Genomic DNA, 20,415 nt, shown 5'->3' on the forward strand with positions numbered 1-20,415 from the left:
GAGTAAAACAACCGGTTGATTGACAAAACAACAGATTGTTTTTCACTTAGTTGGAAAAACACTTTAGTTCAAAAAAAGGATTTAAAACACATTAGCTTTAGATTCAACAAAGGAGTGGATTACTAATAAAACTACCCAGATCCCTTCCAAAACACAGCAGCAACACAACCTTGCATCAAACACATAGGATTTGGATTCTTCAAAGCACAATTTGAATTCTTCAAAGCACTTGATCACTCTTGATCAACAATCTCCCCCTATTTGATGAAGAAAAATCTTTGATTGCTTGTGTTGGTCTTTTTTTTTTTAATCTGAAGCAGCACCTGCAAAGCAAAACTTATGCAAACCAGGGCATCTTTAACAGCAGGTTATAATAGCACATTAACTGGTTTTCTGCATAAACCTTAGAGTAGAAAAAACCAACCAAAAACCAAGTTAAAAACAGTAGTAGTAGCAGCAAAATTTAAACAACATTCAAGCAGATCAGAGTTTGGCAACACATAACCAAATATTCTCCCCCTATTTGTCTTCACAAATAAACTTTAGGAAGAGATAAGACAGAATAGTTTAGAATAAGGAAATACAAAGATAGAAAACAATAAAGCCTTGACAGATAAGCATAACAATCGGTTGTTTCGACAGATCAACCAGTTGTTTTTCTTCAGTCTTCCTTTCCATACTGCAGCTCAAAAATTTGATTTTGAACAGCTTCAATCTGTTCATCAAGCGTTGGAAACCTTGTATCCATTCTTTGGAATCTATTGTCAAAGTTCTGAAAGTTTGAAACACAAAGATCATGAAGATTCCTTTGATTTTCCGCAAAGCCATCTAGCCTATTCACCATGTAGCTTTCAAACGAAGTCATTGAAGGAGTCCCATCTCCTTGATGTCCAACACTTGTCCCAGCACCAAAATCAGTTGCAGGTTGTTCTGCATCTTGAACATTCATATTAACATCATCTTGATCTTCTTCATCATTTTCAGCTTGAGCAACACTTGAGGAACCACCATGTTCACCATCCTTGCTTACCCATCTTCCATTGATCTTGGTAAAACCCATCTTGCTTAGTGAACCATTGTTCACTTCAAGTGTTGATTTCACCAACTCAGATGTTTCATCCTCAAGATTCACTTCAAAATAGAGTAAGAACTTAGAAATCAAGACAACATAAGGATAATGGTAATCACTTAACCTCATAGATTTTTGCATGTGCTCCTTGATGATATGAATCCAATTGATCTTGACTTTGTTCATGATGCAATAGATATAGACAAGATCTTCTTCAGTTAAAACAGAATGATTGCTTCCTCTAGGTGTTAATATCCATGTAACAACGAGAGCTAACAACCTTTCATTTAACTTCAAACCTCCAACAGAAGAAGTCCTTATTTGAGTTTGAGGATTCTTCAAACAGCTTCTATAGTACTGAATTTTGTTGAAGTTTTCCACCACACCAATGTTTCCTTTATTGATTCCCAACCCAACATTTTTTAAACTAGTTATAGCAACCCATACATCATGGGTAATCTCCATATCTACACTTTTAACATGAGAAACAAGATTGTTACCTTCAAACTTCAAATTTGTGTAGAAAACCCGAATTAGATCCGGATATATGTTCCTCTTCATCTCCAAGAACCTTCTTGGCAATTGTTCTTTGAGAAGGCTTCTCACTTCATCTAGCTTTTGACTCTTCAACCAACTAAAAGAGACAACTTTTGGGTTGTTTATCACTTTTCTACTTGTTTCAAAGCAATACTTCTCAATCAATTCATTATCTCTTGAAAACTAGCCCTCAAGATGTCCTCCTGATCTCACAACCCTGGTTTTAATCCACTTTGATGTAGGAGGAGTGGAATCCATGAAAACAGAATGAGAAAAAGGCACACACACAAGGAGAGAAAGAGATGTAGCAAGAGACGAATCAATGGGTTGTTTTTGTGAAGGAAAACAACTGCAACAGATTTTATAGCAAAACATAATCCCTCTTTGATCTTTTGGTGGTAGTGGGTTTCAGTCTTTAAGGTAGAAACTGGTCCAAGCCTTGCACAGAAAACGTCAGTCCAGAGCAGAAAAACACTTGGTCATCACATGTGACTTTGACTAGTCATAAAGACACTTGAATTTCCAAGATATGGAATATATTCCTTTTTATGACAAGATGTAACTTCCTTCAGAACCAGATTAGACTTTAAAGACAACTTTATTGACTGAAAATCCCTTTAAGATTGAAATCTGTAAAGTATAGAATTTATAGAGAAATTAAATCAATTTTCACAGTGCTGTCAGAGAAGAAACAATCGGTTGTTTTGAGAAAACAATCAGTTGTTTTTCTGCAACAACAACACTGTTTTAAAAGTTGAAACAAAAGCAGAGAAAAATTGAAATGTAATTAACCATACACACATAGATGACGATTTAAACATGAAATAAAAAGAAAACAAAAAAAACAAAGAAGTTCTTATCATTTTGTCATGAAGTCCCTTTAGTGAGTCATTACTTATGATCAAGAAGTCTTCTTTTTGGCTGTCAAGACACCTTGAGCTGGTACAGAACCTTAATTCAGTTCCAGACAGAAGTCTTTTCTTCCAAAAGCTTGATCAGATAACTCAAGACTCCATGCTTCTTTTTAGAATCCCTGCAATACAATAAATTCAAGCAACAAGATTTGGTCCCCTTACAAATGTGGGTCCTTTTGATTTATCTTTATCATTTGAGACCTCACAACCTTTGGGAATCCATTGTAAAATACCTTTAGGAACAGAATATTTCCTAATTTTACAGAATCTAACTGAGTGGTCTCTTTTCATGCAATAAAAGCATGTAACAACCAGTTGTTTCGATCTTTCAATCGGTTGTTTTTCTGGCACTTTTGAAAAAGGCTTTGAAATCCCATTTTTCTTGTTTTGAGGATAAAACCCCAAACCAGATTTTTCAAAAACACATTTTTGGGATGCTAAGACAGTTTCAAAGTTGGATTTACCCTTTGAAAGTTTTTTCACAGTTTTTACAAGGTAGTGGACTTTACTCTTAAAAGTTTTACAATTTTCACAAACTTTAGAGTTACACAAATGAGAAGAGTTTTTGCAATGCATTTCAGGATTTTCAAAATCATTTTTTGACTTTTCCAATTCTTCTTCAAGTGTCTTGACTCTATTTTCAAGCCAGTTATTCAACCCTTTCAATCAGTTGTTTGAGAGAGCCAATCGATTAGCTTCTTCATGAGTTTCTTTAAAAGCTTGAAGTAGTTGGCTATAATTTTCAGCACTTAAGGAAGCACAAGAACTTACACTGCTTGAGCTGCTTGAATCATCATCTCCTTCTGCCATTAAACAAAGATTGGCTTTTTCATCTTCACTTGATGAGGAGGTTGATGAGGAGACTTCGTTTTCATTCCAAGCAATATATGCTCTTTTTGATTTCCCTCTCTTTTCCTTATTGCTTGACTTTTTTTCATTGCCTTCTTTATTTGGGCAATCAGCTTTTATATGCCCTTGTTCACCACAACCAAAGCAAGTATAATTGTTAGAATTGAAATCACTAGTTTTCTTGTTTCCATACCTTTCTTTGTTGGATTCTTTGTTGTGATTTCTCTTCAAGAATTTGCTGAACATTTTGGACAACAAGCTTAGATTTTCTTCCTCACTTGAATCTTGCTTCTTCTTGTGCTTGGCAGCTTTCAAGGCAGTGTTCCTTACATTTTTGTCCTCACTTTCTTGAACATTGAGTCTATTCATCTCCAACTCATGTTCTCTAAGCTTACCAAACAAGGAAGTTGTAGTCAAGGATGTTAAGTCCTTTGATTCAGTGATTGTCGTTACCTTAGGTTGCCAAGATCTATCAAGACACTTGAGAATCTTGATATTTAGCTCCTCTTTATCAAAGGTTTTTCCAAGGCTCATTAGATGGTTGATGATGTAAGTGAATCTCTTTTGTACTTCAGTAATTGATTCTCCCTTGAGTATTCTAAACATCTCATACTTTTGTATTAGAATATGTTTCCTAGCTCTCTTCACATCATTTGTTCCTTCATGGGTGACTTCTAGAGTATCCCACATTTCCTTAGCCGATGCACATTGTGAGATCCTGAAAAATTCATCTGAATTCAAAGCAGAGGTTATGATATTCTTGGCAATACAATCAAACTTAGCCTTTTAATTTTCAACATCAGTCCATTGGGACCAAGGTTTTTCAATAGAAGATCCATCCTTTTCAAATTTAGGAATAAAAGGGCCATTTTCAATTGCATCCTAAATTCCTTTATCAAGAGATTCAACAAAGATTTTCATTCTAACTTTCCAAAATTGATAATTCAAACCACAGAAGAGAGGTGACCTGTTAATTGAGGCACCCTCCCCAAAAGGTAGTTTTTCAGCCATAGAAAAAATATTTTAGCATCAAACTTGAATATTTTTCAAGTACCAAGCTCTGATACCAATTGTTTAAGAGAGGTTTTTGAAATCTTTTTCAAGTTTAACAAAATTCTTTGTATGAATCTAGAACAAAAATCAGGTTAGCCAAGAACAAGAGCAATAAAACAACTAAGCAACAAAAAAACAATCGGTTGTTTTTACCAGTAAAACTAAAACTGAATTTAAATGAGTTTAAGGGTAAGAGAAAGATACACCAACAGTTTATACTGGTTCACTCTTAAACCAAGAGCTACATCCAATCCCCAGAAAACCACTGGGTAATCCACTAAGTAATCAAACCAGATTACAACACACAATCCACCAAAGTAGTGACCTTGAACCCTTCAAGAAACACACTCACTTTGGCAAATCACACACCAAGAGTATTGATCTTGACCACCTCAAGAACACACAACACCAGAAATACAGAAGGTTGATAAGAGATTACACCTCTTTACAGAATAATCTGAAATCAATACAAATGCAATCCTATTCCACTCTCTTAGAAAACTCAAAGCTTTGATGTGAATGTTCAAATCTTTAATCAATTCTTTCACAACTAAAGAACTCAAATCTGTTTCTCTTACATGTTTGAAAACATAAACAAACTATTTATATTTTCCAAAAATTGGTCAAAGCATTTAATGAAGGAGCGTATTTAATTGGAAATCATTTAAAGCACATTCAACCACCAAAACAGAATTCTGTTAGGATTTTCAAAGAAACAATCGGTTGAAACCAAGAAACAACTGATTGTTTGGTTTGACAGTTAAGTCAACCAAACTTAAACAGTTTTCAACCTTTTCAAAAACTCCTAATAGTAAAACAACTGGTTGATTCGACAAAACAACAGGTTGTTTTTCACTTAGTTGGAAAAACACTTTATTTCAAAAAAGGATTCAAAACACATTAGCTTTAGATTCAACAAAGGAGTGAATTACTAATAAAACTACCCAGATCCCTCCCAAAACACAACAACAACACAGTCTTGCATCAAACACATAGGATTTGGTTTCTTCAAAGCACAATTTGAATTCTTCAAAGCACTTGATCACTATTGATCAACAGTTGTTATCCAACTTAGGCTTGTGAACTTTTCCTTCAATTTTTTTTTTCTAGGCTTCATCCTGGAGGCTTGATCTGATGACCTGATATGTCTTTGCATCTCAGCCTCTCTTGAACCTAAAAGCTTTGAACTTATTATTCAAAACTCTTTACCTTGCTCTCTAGATACCTAAATCCCTTGATCCCTCGATATTTTGAATGAGACTCTAAAGTCTCTATTTATATATTTTTAGAAAGGGGCTTCAACAGATTCAACAAATTTGGCTTTCGCTCAGAGCAGGTTAATCCGCTCAACAAATTGGCTTTCTTCATGTTGAAGAAATCTTTTAGGCTTCAAACCCATTTCTGATCTTCTTAGGATTCACATGTGTCTGGGATTCGCTTCAATTTCAGGCTAGCACATCCCTTTCTTGGCCATGAAGTCTTTTTGGCCTTATGATTGGCTTCAAGTGAAGCTCCATTTTCCTGATTTTGGCTTAGGTTGGCTTTAAGCCCTTCCTGAGCACCGAAAGTGTTTATTCATTCACCTAGGACAGTGAACCTACACCTCCCTAAAGTCCAAGATGATCTGTACTGGGAGAGAAAGCTTAATCCATTATATTCGTTGAGAGGCACAAACACTCTTTAGTAATCAAACTTAATGATGAGATGATCATTCAAATCTACAACCTTCTTATGTTATCCAGGAGTGACTAAAGGGCAAAGAATATTTAGTTAAGTCAGGAATGACTTATAGAAAGAATACTTCTTCATAGAGTCAGCCTGGAGTGGCTACAATATGAGAGATCACTTAGTTAGTCAAAAGTGACTAGGTGTAAAGAATACTCAAAGTCAATCAGGAGTGACTTGAGTAAATAATACTCAAGACGTTATCTAGAAGTGGCTACGAGCCCAGAAAATACTTAGCTAAGTCAGGAGCGGGTTAAGTAAAGAATACTCAATGGATTATTCAAGAGTGGCTACGAGTATAAAGAATACTAGATTGTACTTTACAAATAGTATGCCTAGTTGAACTTGGTATGTTGGCCAAAAACTATATGTAGTTTCTTGAGATAGACAAACCAAAACAAATGGTTGTGTATATTTCCTCTTTTTCTTTTCTCCTTTACGTTATATCTTATTATCATCTGCTCTAATCCAAGAAGGAGAGTTAGTGTGAGAATATGTATTAAAAATGTTTATTTTATCAAATTGTTTAGAAAATGTATTCAAATATGCATCTGTAGTGGTGAGTGAGAGATAGTAACTATAATCCGATCACTTGTCAAATGAAATTAGAAAATACATTAATCAGCTGACTCATTCGAATTTTAAAAGTTGCATTTGATGTGATCTCTCGGACAAAAGAGTTGTGTTTAAAATGAGTTCAAATATGTGTGTCTAAACTAAAATGTTATGAAATGTTGAGATTTCATAAAATGCATCTTGTTAAAAATTATTTATATAAACACTCGTTATTAAGTTAGTGTGTCTACAATGCTCAATTCTAAGAAAATCCGAATAAAGCTTTAAGAGGCCCACAACTTCATGTATAAGACCCACCTCCTTTATGGTCCACTTTAAAGATGTAAGTGTCTTGGAGAGGGAGTGATTTAAACAATGTGAAAATATATAACTTTTGTCATACTCATAATTCTCAACACTTTTAAATATCACATCTGAAGAAAGATCCCAGCAAAATACTTGTAAAAGATGTAACAAAATATAATTTTTCTACTGAGTTTGACAGAGTCCAAATAAACAATAAATGAATCGTATTTATGATCGATGAATTTTAATCCCATTGCCGAGATAGTTCAAATAAACTCTAAATCAACATTTCTCACATCTTTGCTTCTAAGATGTTGCTTCTTCAAATCTCAAATCTTCTCGTGTTGGTGGAGATGGTGTTGTTGAGGAAACTAGAAAACCATTGAACAGAAAGTTTGGGAATTCGTTCAAGAGTGTTTCTGTCCACATAATAAAGCCCAAATCTCATGTCATAGCCCCTTGCCCATTCAAAGTTGTCCAACAATGACCATATCATGTATCCTCTTACATCTGCACCTTTTCTATACATGACAAAATTACCTCTTCTCAATAGATAAACTAATCCAAAATAACCTTAAACATGGATGATGCCAATATATTAGCCCTCTTTACTCACCTTATGGCTCTAAGCAGAGCTGCGAGATAGGCTTTATGATAATCTATTCGTTTGAAATCTTGTAATAGATAATTTACTGTCACATCCTGTTTGAGTGGTAAACAATATCCTGAAACAATTTTCAATTAACAACCCAAAATTTGTTAATAAACTCATTCCTTAAAACCCATCTAACAACTCAGAAACACATTAGTCTTTGATTATCATCAGCTTTTTGAAACTGGATCATGTCCATGAAAAGAAAATCTTGCATAGTCATTATTCTTGGTTTCTTAATCCAAGATAAAATGGTCAATATTAATGAGCAACAAGAACAGAAGAGATTAAAACAAAATGGAAGAAAATGAGATTTTGTAGATACCTTTCTAGTTTCATTAGCATTTTCACAAATATTCATAAATCTATTTTTCTATTTTAAAAGTTGCATTCATTTTAATACAAAGTGAAAATAATAAGTAATGTAAAAATAAAGGGATACTTTTTTTATAATTCACCATTTTCTGTGATGTACATGGGCATATTATGGTATCTTATCTTAATGTAGTCAACAATTTTCTCCATGCCCATTGGAACCACAAAGAATAGTGGCATTCCTGTCTGCTTAAAACAAAAGAAATTGTATCAGAGATTATGTTCAATAATCAAACATTCGAGTTAACAACATAAAATAATAAAAGAATTGAAGAAAAGAAAACATAACATGATGAAAAGAGTAGATGAGGACAGAATAAGGGAACCTGGTCACCAATTGGAATGCCATCTCTTATTCCAGTTGTTTCTACAAAACCTGTTATTGGATGATCAGCTCCTTGAGAACAAGCAGAGAGGGAACAATCCTTGGCATAGAGAGATCCATAGTGATTGATGCCAATGAAGTCTAAGCTGCCTTTTATGAGCCTCTTCTCCTCAGGAGAGAACACTGGCAACTGATTTCCAAGGATAGAGTGCATCTCAGCTGGGTACTCACCAAAAACCAGGGGATCTAAGACCCTTCATATCACCAAAAGAGCAGGAAAAGTTTTAAAATAAAAATAAAAGGATTGTGTTGTGTGCTGTCAATTCTCTTCAATAATAATCTACTACATCATAGTTTATTAGGCATGATTGTCATGAGCAAAACCCTGGTACTTATTAACAACTTACCAGGCTATGACAAAAGCCAAGACCCTTTTCACAGCTTGTCTATCACATTCTTCATTTCTAAATGGTTCATACATGAAGGTGTGTGCAACAATGCCAATGGTTCCACCTTGCTTTGCCTGGATTAACATGAGTTCTATACTAATTAAACTACCATCATGGCCTTCAATCCCTCTTTCTCCTATCCTAGAAAAGGTGACAACAAATGTAGTTTAGGGCATTTTTTGTTACCTGAAATTGTTTGCGGTATAATTCAACAGCCTTGGCATGTGACAGTAACCTATTGTGCATGACAATGAGGGGCTCAACATCAGAGTTACCAGTAGAACAATTTCCAAAAGGTGGAGAACAGTGACCAGGGGGATATGTTCCTTTCATATAGCCATTGATTGTAACGAGACTTGGCTCATTGATGCTAGTCCAATATTTAACCCTGCCTCCAAAGCTCTTGAAACAGATTTCAGCAAAATGAACAAAATCTCTCCTACAGCAAAGGAAGTATACTTATAAAAGTTCCACTATGATTATGCGGGGGACAACAACACAAACAAAGTCTTTATTCCACATTCACTAAACGAAGTTGGTTACTTGAGTCATGCGTTAAAAACCAATGCATAAAGTTACAGGACATTTCATTGAAAAACTGATAAAATGTCAAACCCTTTAGCTTTATATATTACGAGTGAACAAAAGAGAGAGTTGCAAATTTACTGTATTAAGGGACTAAGCCAACCACCGTATCTTTCTTCCAGTTCTTGTGGCAGGTCATGGTGATTTATTGTCACGAAAGGCTCAATCCCTGTACCAAGTTCACCAGCTTTATATTTAGGTACAGCCTAGGATAATATCAAGTTCTTATGTGTGTGTGTGTGTATATATATATATATATATATATATATATATATTAATGAATCTAGCATAGGTTTGATACTATCTTGTAAAACATTGTTACTTCACCTTTAAGTAGCAGATTGTCTATTATCATGTTGTAAAACATTATCCCACTTGGATTTACGTCTCCATATATGCCTCCTGTTATGGCTCATGAAGATCAAATTAAGCAAAATTTTTGAAAAATAAGACTATGGTACCTAGTGAACTAGTATGTAGATTTAAATACTTACTAGGTAGAATCCTGGTCCATGAGATAGAGAATCGATATACATCTACTCCAAGAGACGACATTAACTCAATGTCTTTCTGTCAAACATCACAAGGAGAACCATTCAGTGTCAGATACTACTCACTAGTCAATGTATTATAAGTGCATGCTAAATACGAAACTAATATTTACCAAATAACGATGATAATGATCATCTGCAATGTCACCATTCTCATTATTGTTTATCTTACCTGAAAATAGATCAAATTCAATAGTGATTATTCATGTAATTCTATATCTGCATGCACCACAAGCAATCAAGATTAGTCACTTGAGAGGGTTTTTTAAAAAAATGGAGTAATATTTCCTCGTTTTTATCAAAATGTGGTTGTTTTTGAGAAAATTACGAATAAATAAAGTCTTTTTACGTGACAGGACTTATTTTGAAGAATTTGCATCAATTTCTCCCATTGTCAACCAGTTGAACTGAAGTCATGCCACACCTTGATTTATATCATCATGGCAGGTTTACACGACTTCTTCACATGAAATGATAGAGTTGGTAAGTTTTTTCGTGTCTAAAAACAACCTCATTTTGGTAAAAAATGACAATAATTACCTCCATTTTCGTAAAAGTTCCGAAATGAGATGATTAGTAAACACTACCTGATAAATGGCTAAACACATCCCAGTTGCTTAAACCTTTACCATCCTCAAAAGCTGCCCCTTCAATCTGTTGTTGTTGTCGATTCAGAAAATTCCAATAACAGAAACACCATTTTCATTGTTTCAAGAGGGTAAAGAACCACGTAAGGAAAAATAAAACTGCTGTAACGTGTATGGAAGCAGAGAAAGCAAAGTAAAAACAAAAGAAGTGCCTGGTAAGAGGAAGTGCTTGTTCCAAAGAGGAACCCTTCTGGAAAATGAGATCTACTGATTCCATCTTCAACTTCATCACAGCTTTGGACATGAAAATGAACGCAGCACAGCAATATCATTACAACTCTTAGTTGTCTCTCTACCTTTTTCATCTTGTTGGTATGATTAGTGATAAGACTCATTCAAACATGAGTGCCTCAAGTTATTGGTGCCAGAAATCATGCTTGTTCTCAACATTCAATAATTGAATGTACTTATTTATATATATATATATATATGATGCGTGTATTTATATATATGTGTGTTTTTCTTTTCTGTCTCTTTCTTGTTTTACTTTTTTGTAGTATTTGTGAGTTCATCATGTTGTTTTTTCTCACTGTACACGATATATATATATATATATATATATATATATATATATGATGCGTGTATTTATATATATATGTGTATTTTTCTTTTCTGTCTCTTTCTTGTTTTACTTTTTCTTAGTATTTGTGAGTTCATCATGTTGTAAATCATGTCTCATTATTTAACTTTATCTCTATGCTATTTATTTATTGGAGAATCAATGGAATAAGTTTTTATCTCATAATTAAGGAAAATTATTATGAAGGTGTTGTAAAAAATTAGAATTAGAATTAACTTGATTCATCTCTAACTGCAATGAATTGATGTAATAATGAAGAATGAAGTTGTGGCTGCTTCTGCAGAAGTTGTTTAATTTAATTCTGAGTTAAGCACGAAGAAATATGAGAATAATAGTTTTTTTTCTCACTTTTCAATTTTATCCTGTCAATTTGGAGTAGGTGAAGCATTGTTGTTGGTTTATTAAAAAAAATAGATTTAGTTTTTTTACACGCAAACACACACGTGTATATATATATATATATATATATATATATATATATATATTATTTATTTAGTGAAGGTTGACTTTTGGTCTTTATAAAAGTTTAAGTATATATTTAATTTTTCTGATAATATTGAGCACATGAAAAGTAAGTAACACGAGCTGGTCTTCTGACAAGCGTCAATCATCCATTTCTCACTTCAAATTTTATTTGAATTTAAAAAAAAAAATGCTTACGAAAAATAAAATAAAAAATCAATATATATTTAATTAAATAATAATATTTAAAAGGTTTAAAGAAGTTATAGTAGTTTGTAAGAACCCAGAAAAATAGTTTTAGAATAGAATTGATATAATTAAAATGGTACCTAAATATTTTATTATTAGAGTTAAAAGAATATATACATAAAAATTTAGGTTTCATTTTAAAAGAACCAACATCTTTTAAAAACTCTTTTTTCCTTTCCTCTGTTTTCTTTCTAAGATTCTGACATTTTCGCTCATCAGTTTGACGATCGGAATCCGCCATTGGACTCTTGAAAGTAAACTCTACAAGATTGACCAATCAAAATCTTAGATAGAGTAAGTTCATTCTTGGCTCCTTTTCCTTTGAGTTAGTTTTGATTTGGTTAGGTTTGTCTTTAGTTTAAGCTTGCATGTGATGCTTTTATCTTCATGAGTAGTCTTTGTTAGCTCAGGATCTTAGTGGTATAGTTAGATTTGTGATAAGGACTCTTTGGTGCATCTTAAGTGACCTTTAAGCTTTTGGTAGATTTGGAGCTCTTAGTGAGTATCTGATGGATTCGTGTCCTCCTCTTTTCGGTTTTGTAGATGATTTGCGGAAGCTTCATGGATTGGAGATGGAGCAAGGTCCTCCTAGGAGTGGTGGTGACCTTGAAGGTGCATGATAGGTAGAATTTGAGAGTGGTGAGGCCAACTCTACTTGGAAGGTGACGGTTTAGGAAGATCAAAAGCCTAACCTAGAGGTTTTGGGTAAAGAGTGATATTGGCACAATTTTGGCAGCAATTCACTCATGTATTAATCTTCAATTTACATGACCCAAGCTCCTCTATATATAGCAAGAGTGGGCTGAATATGAAAAGAGAATTGGAGGGAAATTCAAATATTGGCACATGGGAAGGTGGCTCCTAAATTCAGCACATGTGAGGTAGGTTCTAGAATTCTTCCATGTGCTAGGAGTTCTAGAACCTTACACTTAGGGGGCTGAACCTAAGTTTAATTAGGAGTAGGAAACTCTAATTAAACTTAGGTTACCATTTTAGGTACCACTTTGCATGTTTCAACAAAAATACAAAAGAATTAAACTATGCTACTTTTGATAAAAATGTAAAAATTATTCTACATTAGAGTTTATGACATGTAGAATGCGTCCTCTTGACCCCTCTTTGACCATAACTCTAGTGGTTGCCTCAATTTGACATTTTGGTGGCCTTTCAATGGATTGGTGTCCGGACCTCTTCCATCAGTATCTGCTCAAGTTCAGGTAAGGAAGCTAGTTTAAATTGTCAATAGAACCCTAGGTTAGAAGATTTGGATGTGGGGGGTGATGTGGTCACCTATTTCAAATTTTCTTGCAAGATTTCTTGTTTTTGTATATATTGAAATGTGAAATTGAAGATATAGTAGATGTTGTAGAATGTGTATAAGTTTGGAATTGAATGAGTTAATGAATGTATTTGAATAGTTTGTTGTATTAATTTAAAAGAAATGTTTGATGATAATTGGTTGTTTGACTTTAAATGATTTTGATTTAGAAATCATATATATGCATAGATTGACATAATAGCTCAATGACTCAATGAGAGTGCTTGTATAATTCTGAACAGGAACTGGTCAATCAGGTATAACGGGTTTATGAAGATTTTTTCTGCATAACTTGCTCAGGCGAAACAATTCTCGCCCAAAGAAAAATAAAATGAAAAAAAATGAGGTGCTCTCAGGTCCATTTTCGCTCAAGCAAGAAGAAATCTCGCTCAAGCAAGACCTAGGATGAAATTCTGGGGGCTCTCAGGTTGAATCTCGCTCAAGAGAGAGAATTTTAACTTGAGCGAGACCCATCTTGTTCAAGCGAGTAAATTCTCGCTCAAGCTAGACTATCTGTAAAAAAACTAAAGTTTTTATATTTGCTTTTAAAAGGCTGGTTTATTTATTTTTGTATAGTTTTACTCATAAATTATGTAAACTTTTATTTTGTGTATATTTAATTGAAAATTTCTTTAATTAGATATTTATATGATTAGTGAATGAATTGTTGTATGTTTTGGGAATTCTAAACTTTGGTATGATTTGATTGTTTGCTTTTGGATATTGTGAGATTAAGAATATGAATTTTAATCAAGACATAGTATTTTCAAGAAAGAAAATATCGTATTAAGATTGTTTAAGATGTGCATTGACTAGGGATTCGTCTAGAAGGAGATATCCTGACTCTCCTGAGATAACGGAATCATATAGATGAAGTTATTCAGGTAGTGAGAGTCGAAGGAGGCTCATATGAATGGGTAAGTTGTTTGAAAGATGACTAACTAGATCTGTTATATGAATTAACCCTGTCATATTAGGAGAGGTGATATTGAGATTATTTATGTGCATAACTGTGTGGATTTCACAATGAGATAATATGACTGATGCAAATCTCTGAGTCTAAGTCAACACACGAGTCTTCTGGAAGTAGAATCAATTGTCTATGTGTTGTGAGTCAGTAGATGTCTGACATGTGAAAGATGAATTATGAATTTTAATAGACACTTGATGGTTTGAGAAATTGTATAAGACTTGATGAATTATGTTTATTAATTTCAAATTGAAATTATATATTTTTTTTTTATATAGCTAGCTTACCCTATTCTTTCTTTCTTTGTGTTTGTTTTCTTTAATTTATGATGATCGTGTAATTACACGATAGCAGATTAGGTTGTACGTAATAGAGCTCATCCATGAATAGCCAGAGGATGATATGCTTTTAAGTTGGATGTTTTTTTTTTTTTAAACTTTTGTGTATATATTAAATTCCAACGAAAAAGGATATCTTTTTTAGATAAAATTATGAGATAGTCGTATATATTCATATGTTAATTAATTAATTTTCAATTTGATTCAAATTAAGAAACAGAGATGTGTGGAAGAAGTGATCTACTTACTTTTAAAGTAACTTTTAAAGTAAGTTTAAACTGTTACTTTTAATGGACAATTTATTTTATTGTAAATTAATGATTTATATTAAATAATTAAATCTTTTATTAAGAATTTCTTATTCATTTATTCAAGTGGAAACTAAGTTTTTTTTCCCTAAATAAACCCCCAAAATTTAATGTTCTTTGAAGTTCTCTCTTTTTCATTTTAATTAATATTATACAACATCGCTGGCATAAAAGTGATGTTTCAACCAAAAAAAACTTCCCTTCCAGTACTACCTTTACATCTTGCTATATGATAATTTGATTATCATATTTTAGGAAAATAAACACTCTAATTATGATGAATATTTTTATTAGTAACAAGAAGAATGTAATAAACTGATGTGCATACCATTTCAATACTTATAATAATAATAGTAATTGTTCTATGAGTAATCGGTCATCCCAAACAGTCTATCTTTCTTTTTGGCAAAAACAGTAGTCACGTCAAATCATAGGTTAAAAACATTATATTTAATTAAAAATTATAAAGCATAATTAAATGATCATTGGATCTATACTAATCCTTTTGACAACATAAAGTCTAATAGAAAAGTATAAATAAGAGGGGACTCGTGATGAAAGGTAATGATCATTAAGTTCTAAATTGAACCAATTAAATCTATCCCATCTGACTTGAACGTCAGAGTATCTTTATAGTTACCCCACACTCTCGGACCTACGAGGAAGACAATTGGAATTCAAGAGAAGACAGGAGCAACTCGATAGGGGATATTCGGTCTTGAATAAGTTGTAAGAACATTTTGGCGTCTATCGTTGGGCCGAAAGGAAAACCTATTGAGAAACTGCATGGTAACCACACAGAGTATGATGGGAAACGATAGGAAGAACGAAGAAGGACCATTTGTGGACCCGATAGCTATGATGTTTGATATGAAGAAGGAACTCGAAAGCATGAAATGGAAGAACGCGGAAGAAATAGAAGCTCTAAAGGCCGAGAATGAAGTGATGAAGAGAAAACTGGAGCTCGGGCACACGCTGACAGGCCAGGAAGACTCAAGAAACCATGGACACTCTGAAAGTAGAACGCTTACGCGAATGGAAGGAGAAAACAATTCACATCATTGCACGGTACACACCACTTCTAGTGGAGCCATGGGATTGTCGTCACGTCAACATCCCTTCATTGAGTCAATCATGCAAGTATCGCTCCCACACGGCTGGAAGAGCCTAACGATTGATAAGTATGACGACAATGACGACCCGGACGAACACGCCGATGCATATGTTACCCAGGTCAGCCTGTATATGGCGGATGACGCCCTCCTCTGTCGTGTCTTCCCTACCTCACTAAAATGAGTTGTTTTGAATTGGTTCACCCGTCTCCTACCTCTCGTGATTGAATATTTCGACACCCTTGTGTCAAAATTCTCGACCCAATTCGCCACGAGTAAACCTCATCATTTGACTTCCCTCGCCCTAGTTAACATCAAGCAAGAGAGTCTGAAACGCTCTGATCATTCATGGAAGGGTTTGGCAAGGTAGCCCTCAGTATCCGAGACTTAAGCCCGAAAGTAGTCCTTCACCAGCTCTTTACCGCCCTCGGGTCGGGACCTTTTTCCGACAGTCTATGTAAAAACCCGAACAGTAGCATGGACGAGCTGAGACAACGAGTTGTGGAGTTCATGCAACTAGAGGAGCTCAGGGAATTTAAAATTTAAGGTGACCGGGGATGTGGGAGTTCGACGAATAGAAGAGGCATCCCAACCAATGAGACCATCATAAGGCAGAGGAAATTCCTAAAGCCGGTCAGGTTTTCACAATACACACCCTAACGGCTGAATGGTCAAGACTCCTCGATGAAGACTTAAACATCGACTTAAAACCACCTTTTAAAAGAACCTTCACTCCCCTCGATGCAAACCAAAGCCGACTTAACCAAAACCAAAGTCGTCAAGGTACTACCGAAATTTCGGCCACACAACCGAAGAATGTGTTGCATTAAAGGACAAAATCGAAGAATTAGTGCAAGCCGACCACTTGAGGTGTTTTGTGAGAAAAGATGGGAAGGATGAGAGAAAGTATGATCGACAATAGCCCAAAACCAACCGAAGAGACTATCGGCTGAGATCACAAATGCCACAGAGTAAGGTCAACAGGGAAAATGGAAGAAGCGGACCACCCAAGTAAGTTATTAACACAATAGCTGACAGATTCGCGGGAGGAGGAACTTCCTATTAGTCCCGGAAACGCCATATTTGTGGTCTTCGCTCTGCCAACTCTGTTTGGAGAAATGGACGTACTATGCTGTCAATAACCTTCACGGATGAGGATTTCAGGGGAATAAACACAGATCATGACAACCCCATGGTAATCACGATTGAAGTGGCAAACTACACTACCATGAAAACTCTGGTCGATCAGGGGAGCCCGATAGAAGTCCTTTTTCTTAAAACCTTCATGAAGATGGGACTCTCCAGAGATGTAGTCATCCCTTATGATGAACAGATTGTCAGTTTCTCAGGAGAAAGGGTAGACACAAGAGGATATGTCGATCTATACACCAAGTTTGGAGAATAAGAGAAGTAGAAAATGATTAAAATCAGATACCTGGTCATTAATGCCAACACCTCTTACAATGTACTATTGGGATGACCGTTCTTAAACCGATTTGGAGCCATCGTATCAACGCCACATTTAACTATGAAGGTTCCAGGCACGAAGGGATGTGTTGCGAGAATAAGGGTGCACCAAAAACCTGCGAGAGAGTGCTATGCAACGGGCCTGAGAATCTTACCGAGATACGTCTTACAAAAGAAAGAAGTGAACATGATAGCCAGCAATGGCAATTTCGACCTAAGACGAAACGATGAGCCGTAAGTGGAACCGAGAGACGAGACCATTCCTTTGCAGGTAAGAAAACTTGGGCAAAATACACAAATCAATGCCAATCTGAAAGGAGAAGACAAACAAAATATCACTGATGTGTTGAGTGATAACAAATACCTATTCGCTTGGACAACAACCGACATGCCGGGAATCGATCCACGATTGCCGCCGCATAGAATGGCGATATGTCGATATGCAAAACTGGTAGCACAAAAGAAGAGAAGGTTGGGTGAGGAAAGAAGACTGGCGGCCCAAGAGAAAGTTAGCAAGCTTAAGAAGGTTGAATTCATACGAGAAGTACAATATACCACCTGGTTGGATAACGTCGTCCTGGTGAAGAAGAACAATGGGCAGTGGCGCATGTGCACCTATCACACAGATCTAAATAAGGCGTGCCCCAAAGATGCCTATCCTCTCCCCAATATAAACATATTAGTAGATGGTGCGACATGACACAATGTCATGAACTTCCTAGATGCTTATTCGGGATACAATCAAATCCTCATGGACGAAACCGACAAGCCTAAAACCACTTTCATGATTAATAAGGCGAACTTCAGCTACGAGGTAATGTTGTTCGGTTTAAAAAACGTAGGGTCCACATACCAGAGGTAGATGGATCGAATGTTAAAGGAGCAAATCGGCTGCAACGTAAAAATTTACGTTGACAACATGATCGTCAAGTTCGAAAACCTCGAGCAGCATGGCAAGGATTTGTTGGAGGTCTTCGGCAGATTACGGGATTTCGACATGAGGCTCAACCCCGAAAAGTGTGTATTTGGGGTAGAGGGAGGAAAGATTCTAGGATTTTTGCTTACAAGCTGAGGAATCGAAACTAACCCCAACAAATGCAAAGCTTTTGACGTGCAAAGGCTTGTCGGTTGGTTAACCTCATTATCCAGATTTGTGCCCAGATTGGTGAAAAGAATAAGACCAATACTCAAACCGATGAAGAAAGCCGACAGATTCGACTAGAACGAAACATGTGAAAACGCCTTAACTGCTATGAAACAGGGATTGACCACACCCCCCCATCCTTAGTAAGTCGAAAGAAGGAGAACCCTTACTCGTGTATCGGGTTGTATCAGCCGAGGCCATAAACGCAACAATTCACAGGGAACAAGTGAACAAAAACCTGTATACTTCGTCAACCAAGTGCTTCAGGATTTTGAAACTCGGTACCAGATGATCGAGAAGTTCCCTTTGGCGCTAGTACATACAGCTCGGAGGTTGCGACATTACTTCCAAAGCCACTAGATCATCATAAAAATCGATTGCCCCATTAGCAAGGTCCTCCGAAAACCCAACCTAACAGGCAAAATGATAGCATTGTTAGTGGAGTTATAGGAATTCGGGATTAAGTATGAGCCTAGAGGACCTATAAAATCCCAATGTCTGAACGAATTCATATCAGAGTTTCAGGGAGATCTGACCATCGATGAATGGTGGGTCTTGTATGTAGACGTCTCGTCCAACAATACCAGAGGAGGTGTCAAGATAGTTCTCGAAGGACCAGGGAATATCATAATAGAGCAATCGCTAAACTTCGGCTTCAAAGTGTCTAACAACCAGTTCGAATACAAAGCTCTAGTAGTCAGTCTTCTCCTGGCAAAGTATGAAAGTGTGCGGATTAAAGTGTCGAAGCGACTCCTAGTTGACGGTTAACCAGGTAAACAAGGAATATCATAATAAGGATCCACTCCTGTTAAAGTACTTCCACCGGATGTCAACCTTAATGGTCGATTTCGAAGAGGTAGAGATATGACACATTCGGAGGGAGGAAACACTTGAGTCGACATCCTTTCCAAGCTTGTTAGCGACAAAGGGAAGGGAAGACTTAGCAATGTCATCCGACAAAGCCTAGTTGAACCAACAGTAAAAACCAAAGAGTGAGGAAAAAAGCAGTATCTCCATACTGGTTGACCACAATGAAGAAAGCAATGAGGACCGAGATGCCACAAGTGAAATAACTGAGCTGTTGTTGCAGCGAAAGTTATCACGGTTCACCCTAATCGGATAAGATCTTTAAAAAATAGGTTTTTCCACTCCCCTCTTGAAATGCTTAACCAAGACAGAAGCCGAGTACATTATGAACGAGCTGCATAACGACGTGTGCAGAACCCACTCAGGAGGAAGAAGCATGGCTAACTGAGTTCTTAGGGTCGACTACTACTGGCCATAATTGCGAGCCGACTGTGCAAACTTCATTAAAAGATGCAAAATTGACCAAGAGAACGGGTCGCTCATCCACCTACAGCTATAAAGTATCAATTCACCGTGTCCCTTCGCAGTTTGGGGGATGGACGTTGTCGACCTTTTCCCTCTTGCTACGGGACAAAGGAAGTTCTTGTTGGTAGTCGAGGACTATTTCACCAAATGGATTGAGGCTGAGCCGTTAGCTCGAATTACGATAACCCAAGTTCAACAATTTGTTTAGAACAACATTGTTTGCCAGTTCAGCATACCCATACAATCACCACAGATAATGGCCGACAATTCACCAACAAGAAATTAGGACACTTCCTAATGGAGCATAACCATTATGCATAAGGTGACATCGGTCGAACATCCTCAAAGAAATAGAAAAGCTAAGGCCGCTAACAAGATCATCCTAACCAAGCTGAAGAAAAGGTTAGAAATGGCTAAAGGAAGATGAAGTGAGGAGTTATTGGAAGTCCTATGGACATACGGATGCAACTCCCATTCCCCAACCGGTGAAACCCCGTATAATCTAACATACGAGACGAATGCAATGTTTTTAGTAGAAGTGAG

The 20,415-nt window shown here is 35.8% G+C and overlaps 1 protein-coding gene across 1 annotated transcript; it reads right to left on the reverse strand.

Moving 5' to 3' along the window:
* Positions 1-7,069: 7,069 nt before the first annotated feature.
* LOC137835286 (beta-glucosidase 18) lies at positions 7,070-11,005 on the reverse strand. The gene is given in 13 exon segments (XM_068643730.2): positions 7,070-7,337; positions 7,340-7,529; positions 7,625-7,733; positions 8,119-8,221; positions 8,362-8,614; positions 8,768-8,883; positions 8,996-9,248; positions 9,476-9,563; positions 9,722-9,796; positions 9,889-9,964; positions 10,059-10,117; positions 10,533-10,599; positions 10,745-11,005. Coding segments are annotated over 13 exon segments (1,635 nt in total). The 5' UTR covers positions 10,928-11,005; the 3' UTR covers positions 7,070-7,274.
* Positions 11,006-20,415: the final 9,410 nt, after the last annotated feature.

Source organism: Phaseolus vulgaris, chromosome 5 (assembly GCF_051622355.1).
Source record: "Phaseolus vulgaris cultivar YP4 chromosome 5, ASM5162235v1, whole genome shotgun sequence".
NCBI classification, from domain to species: Eukaryota; Viridiplantae; Streptophyta; class Magnoliopsida; order Fabales; family Fabaceae; genus Phaseolus; species Phaseolus vulgaris.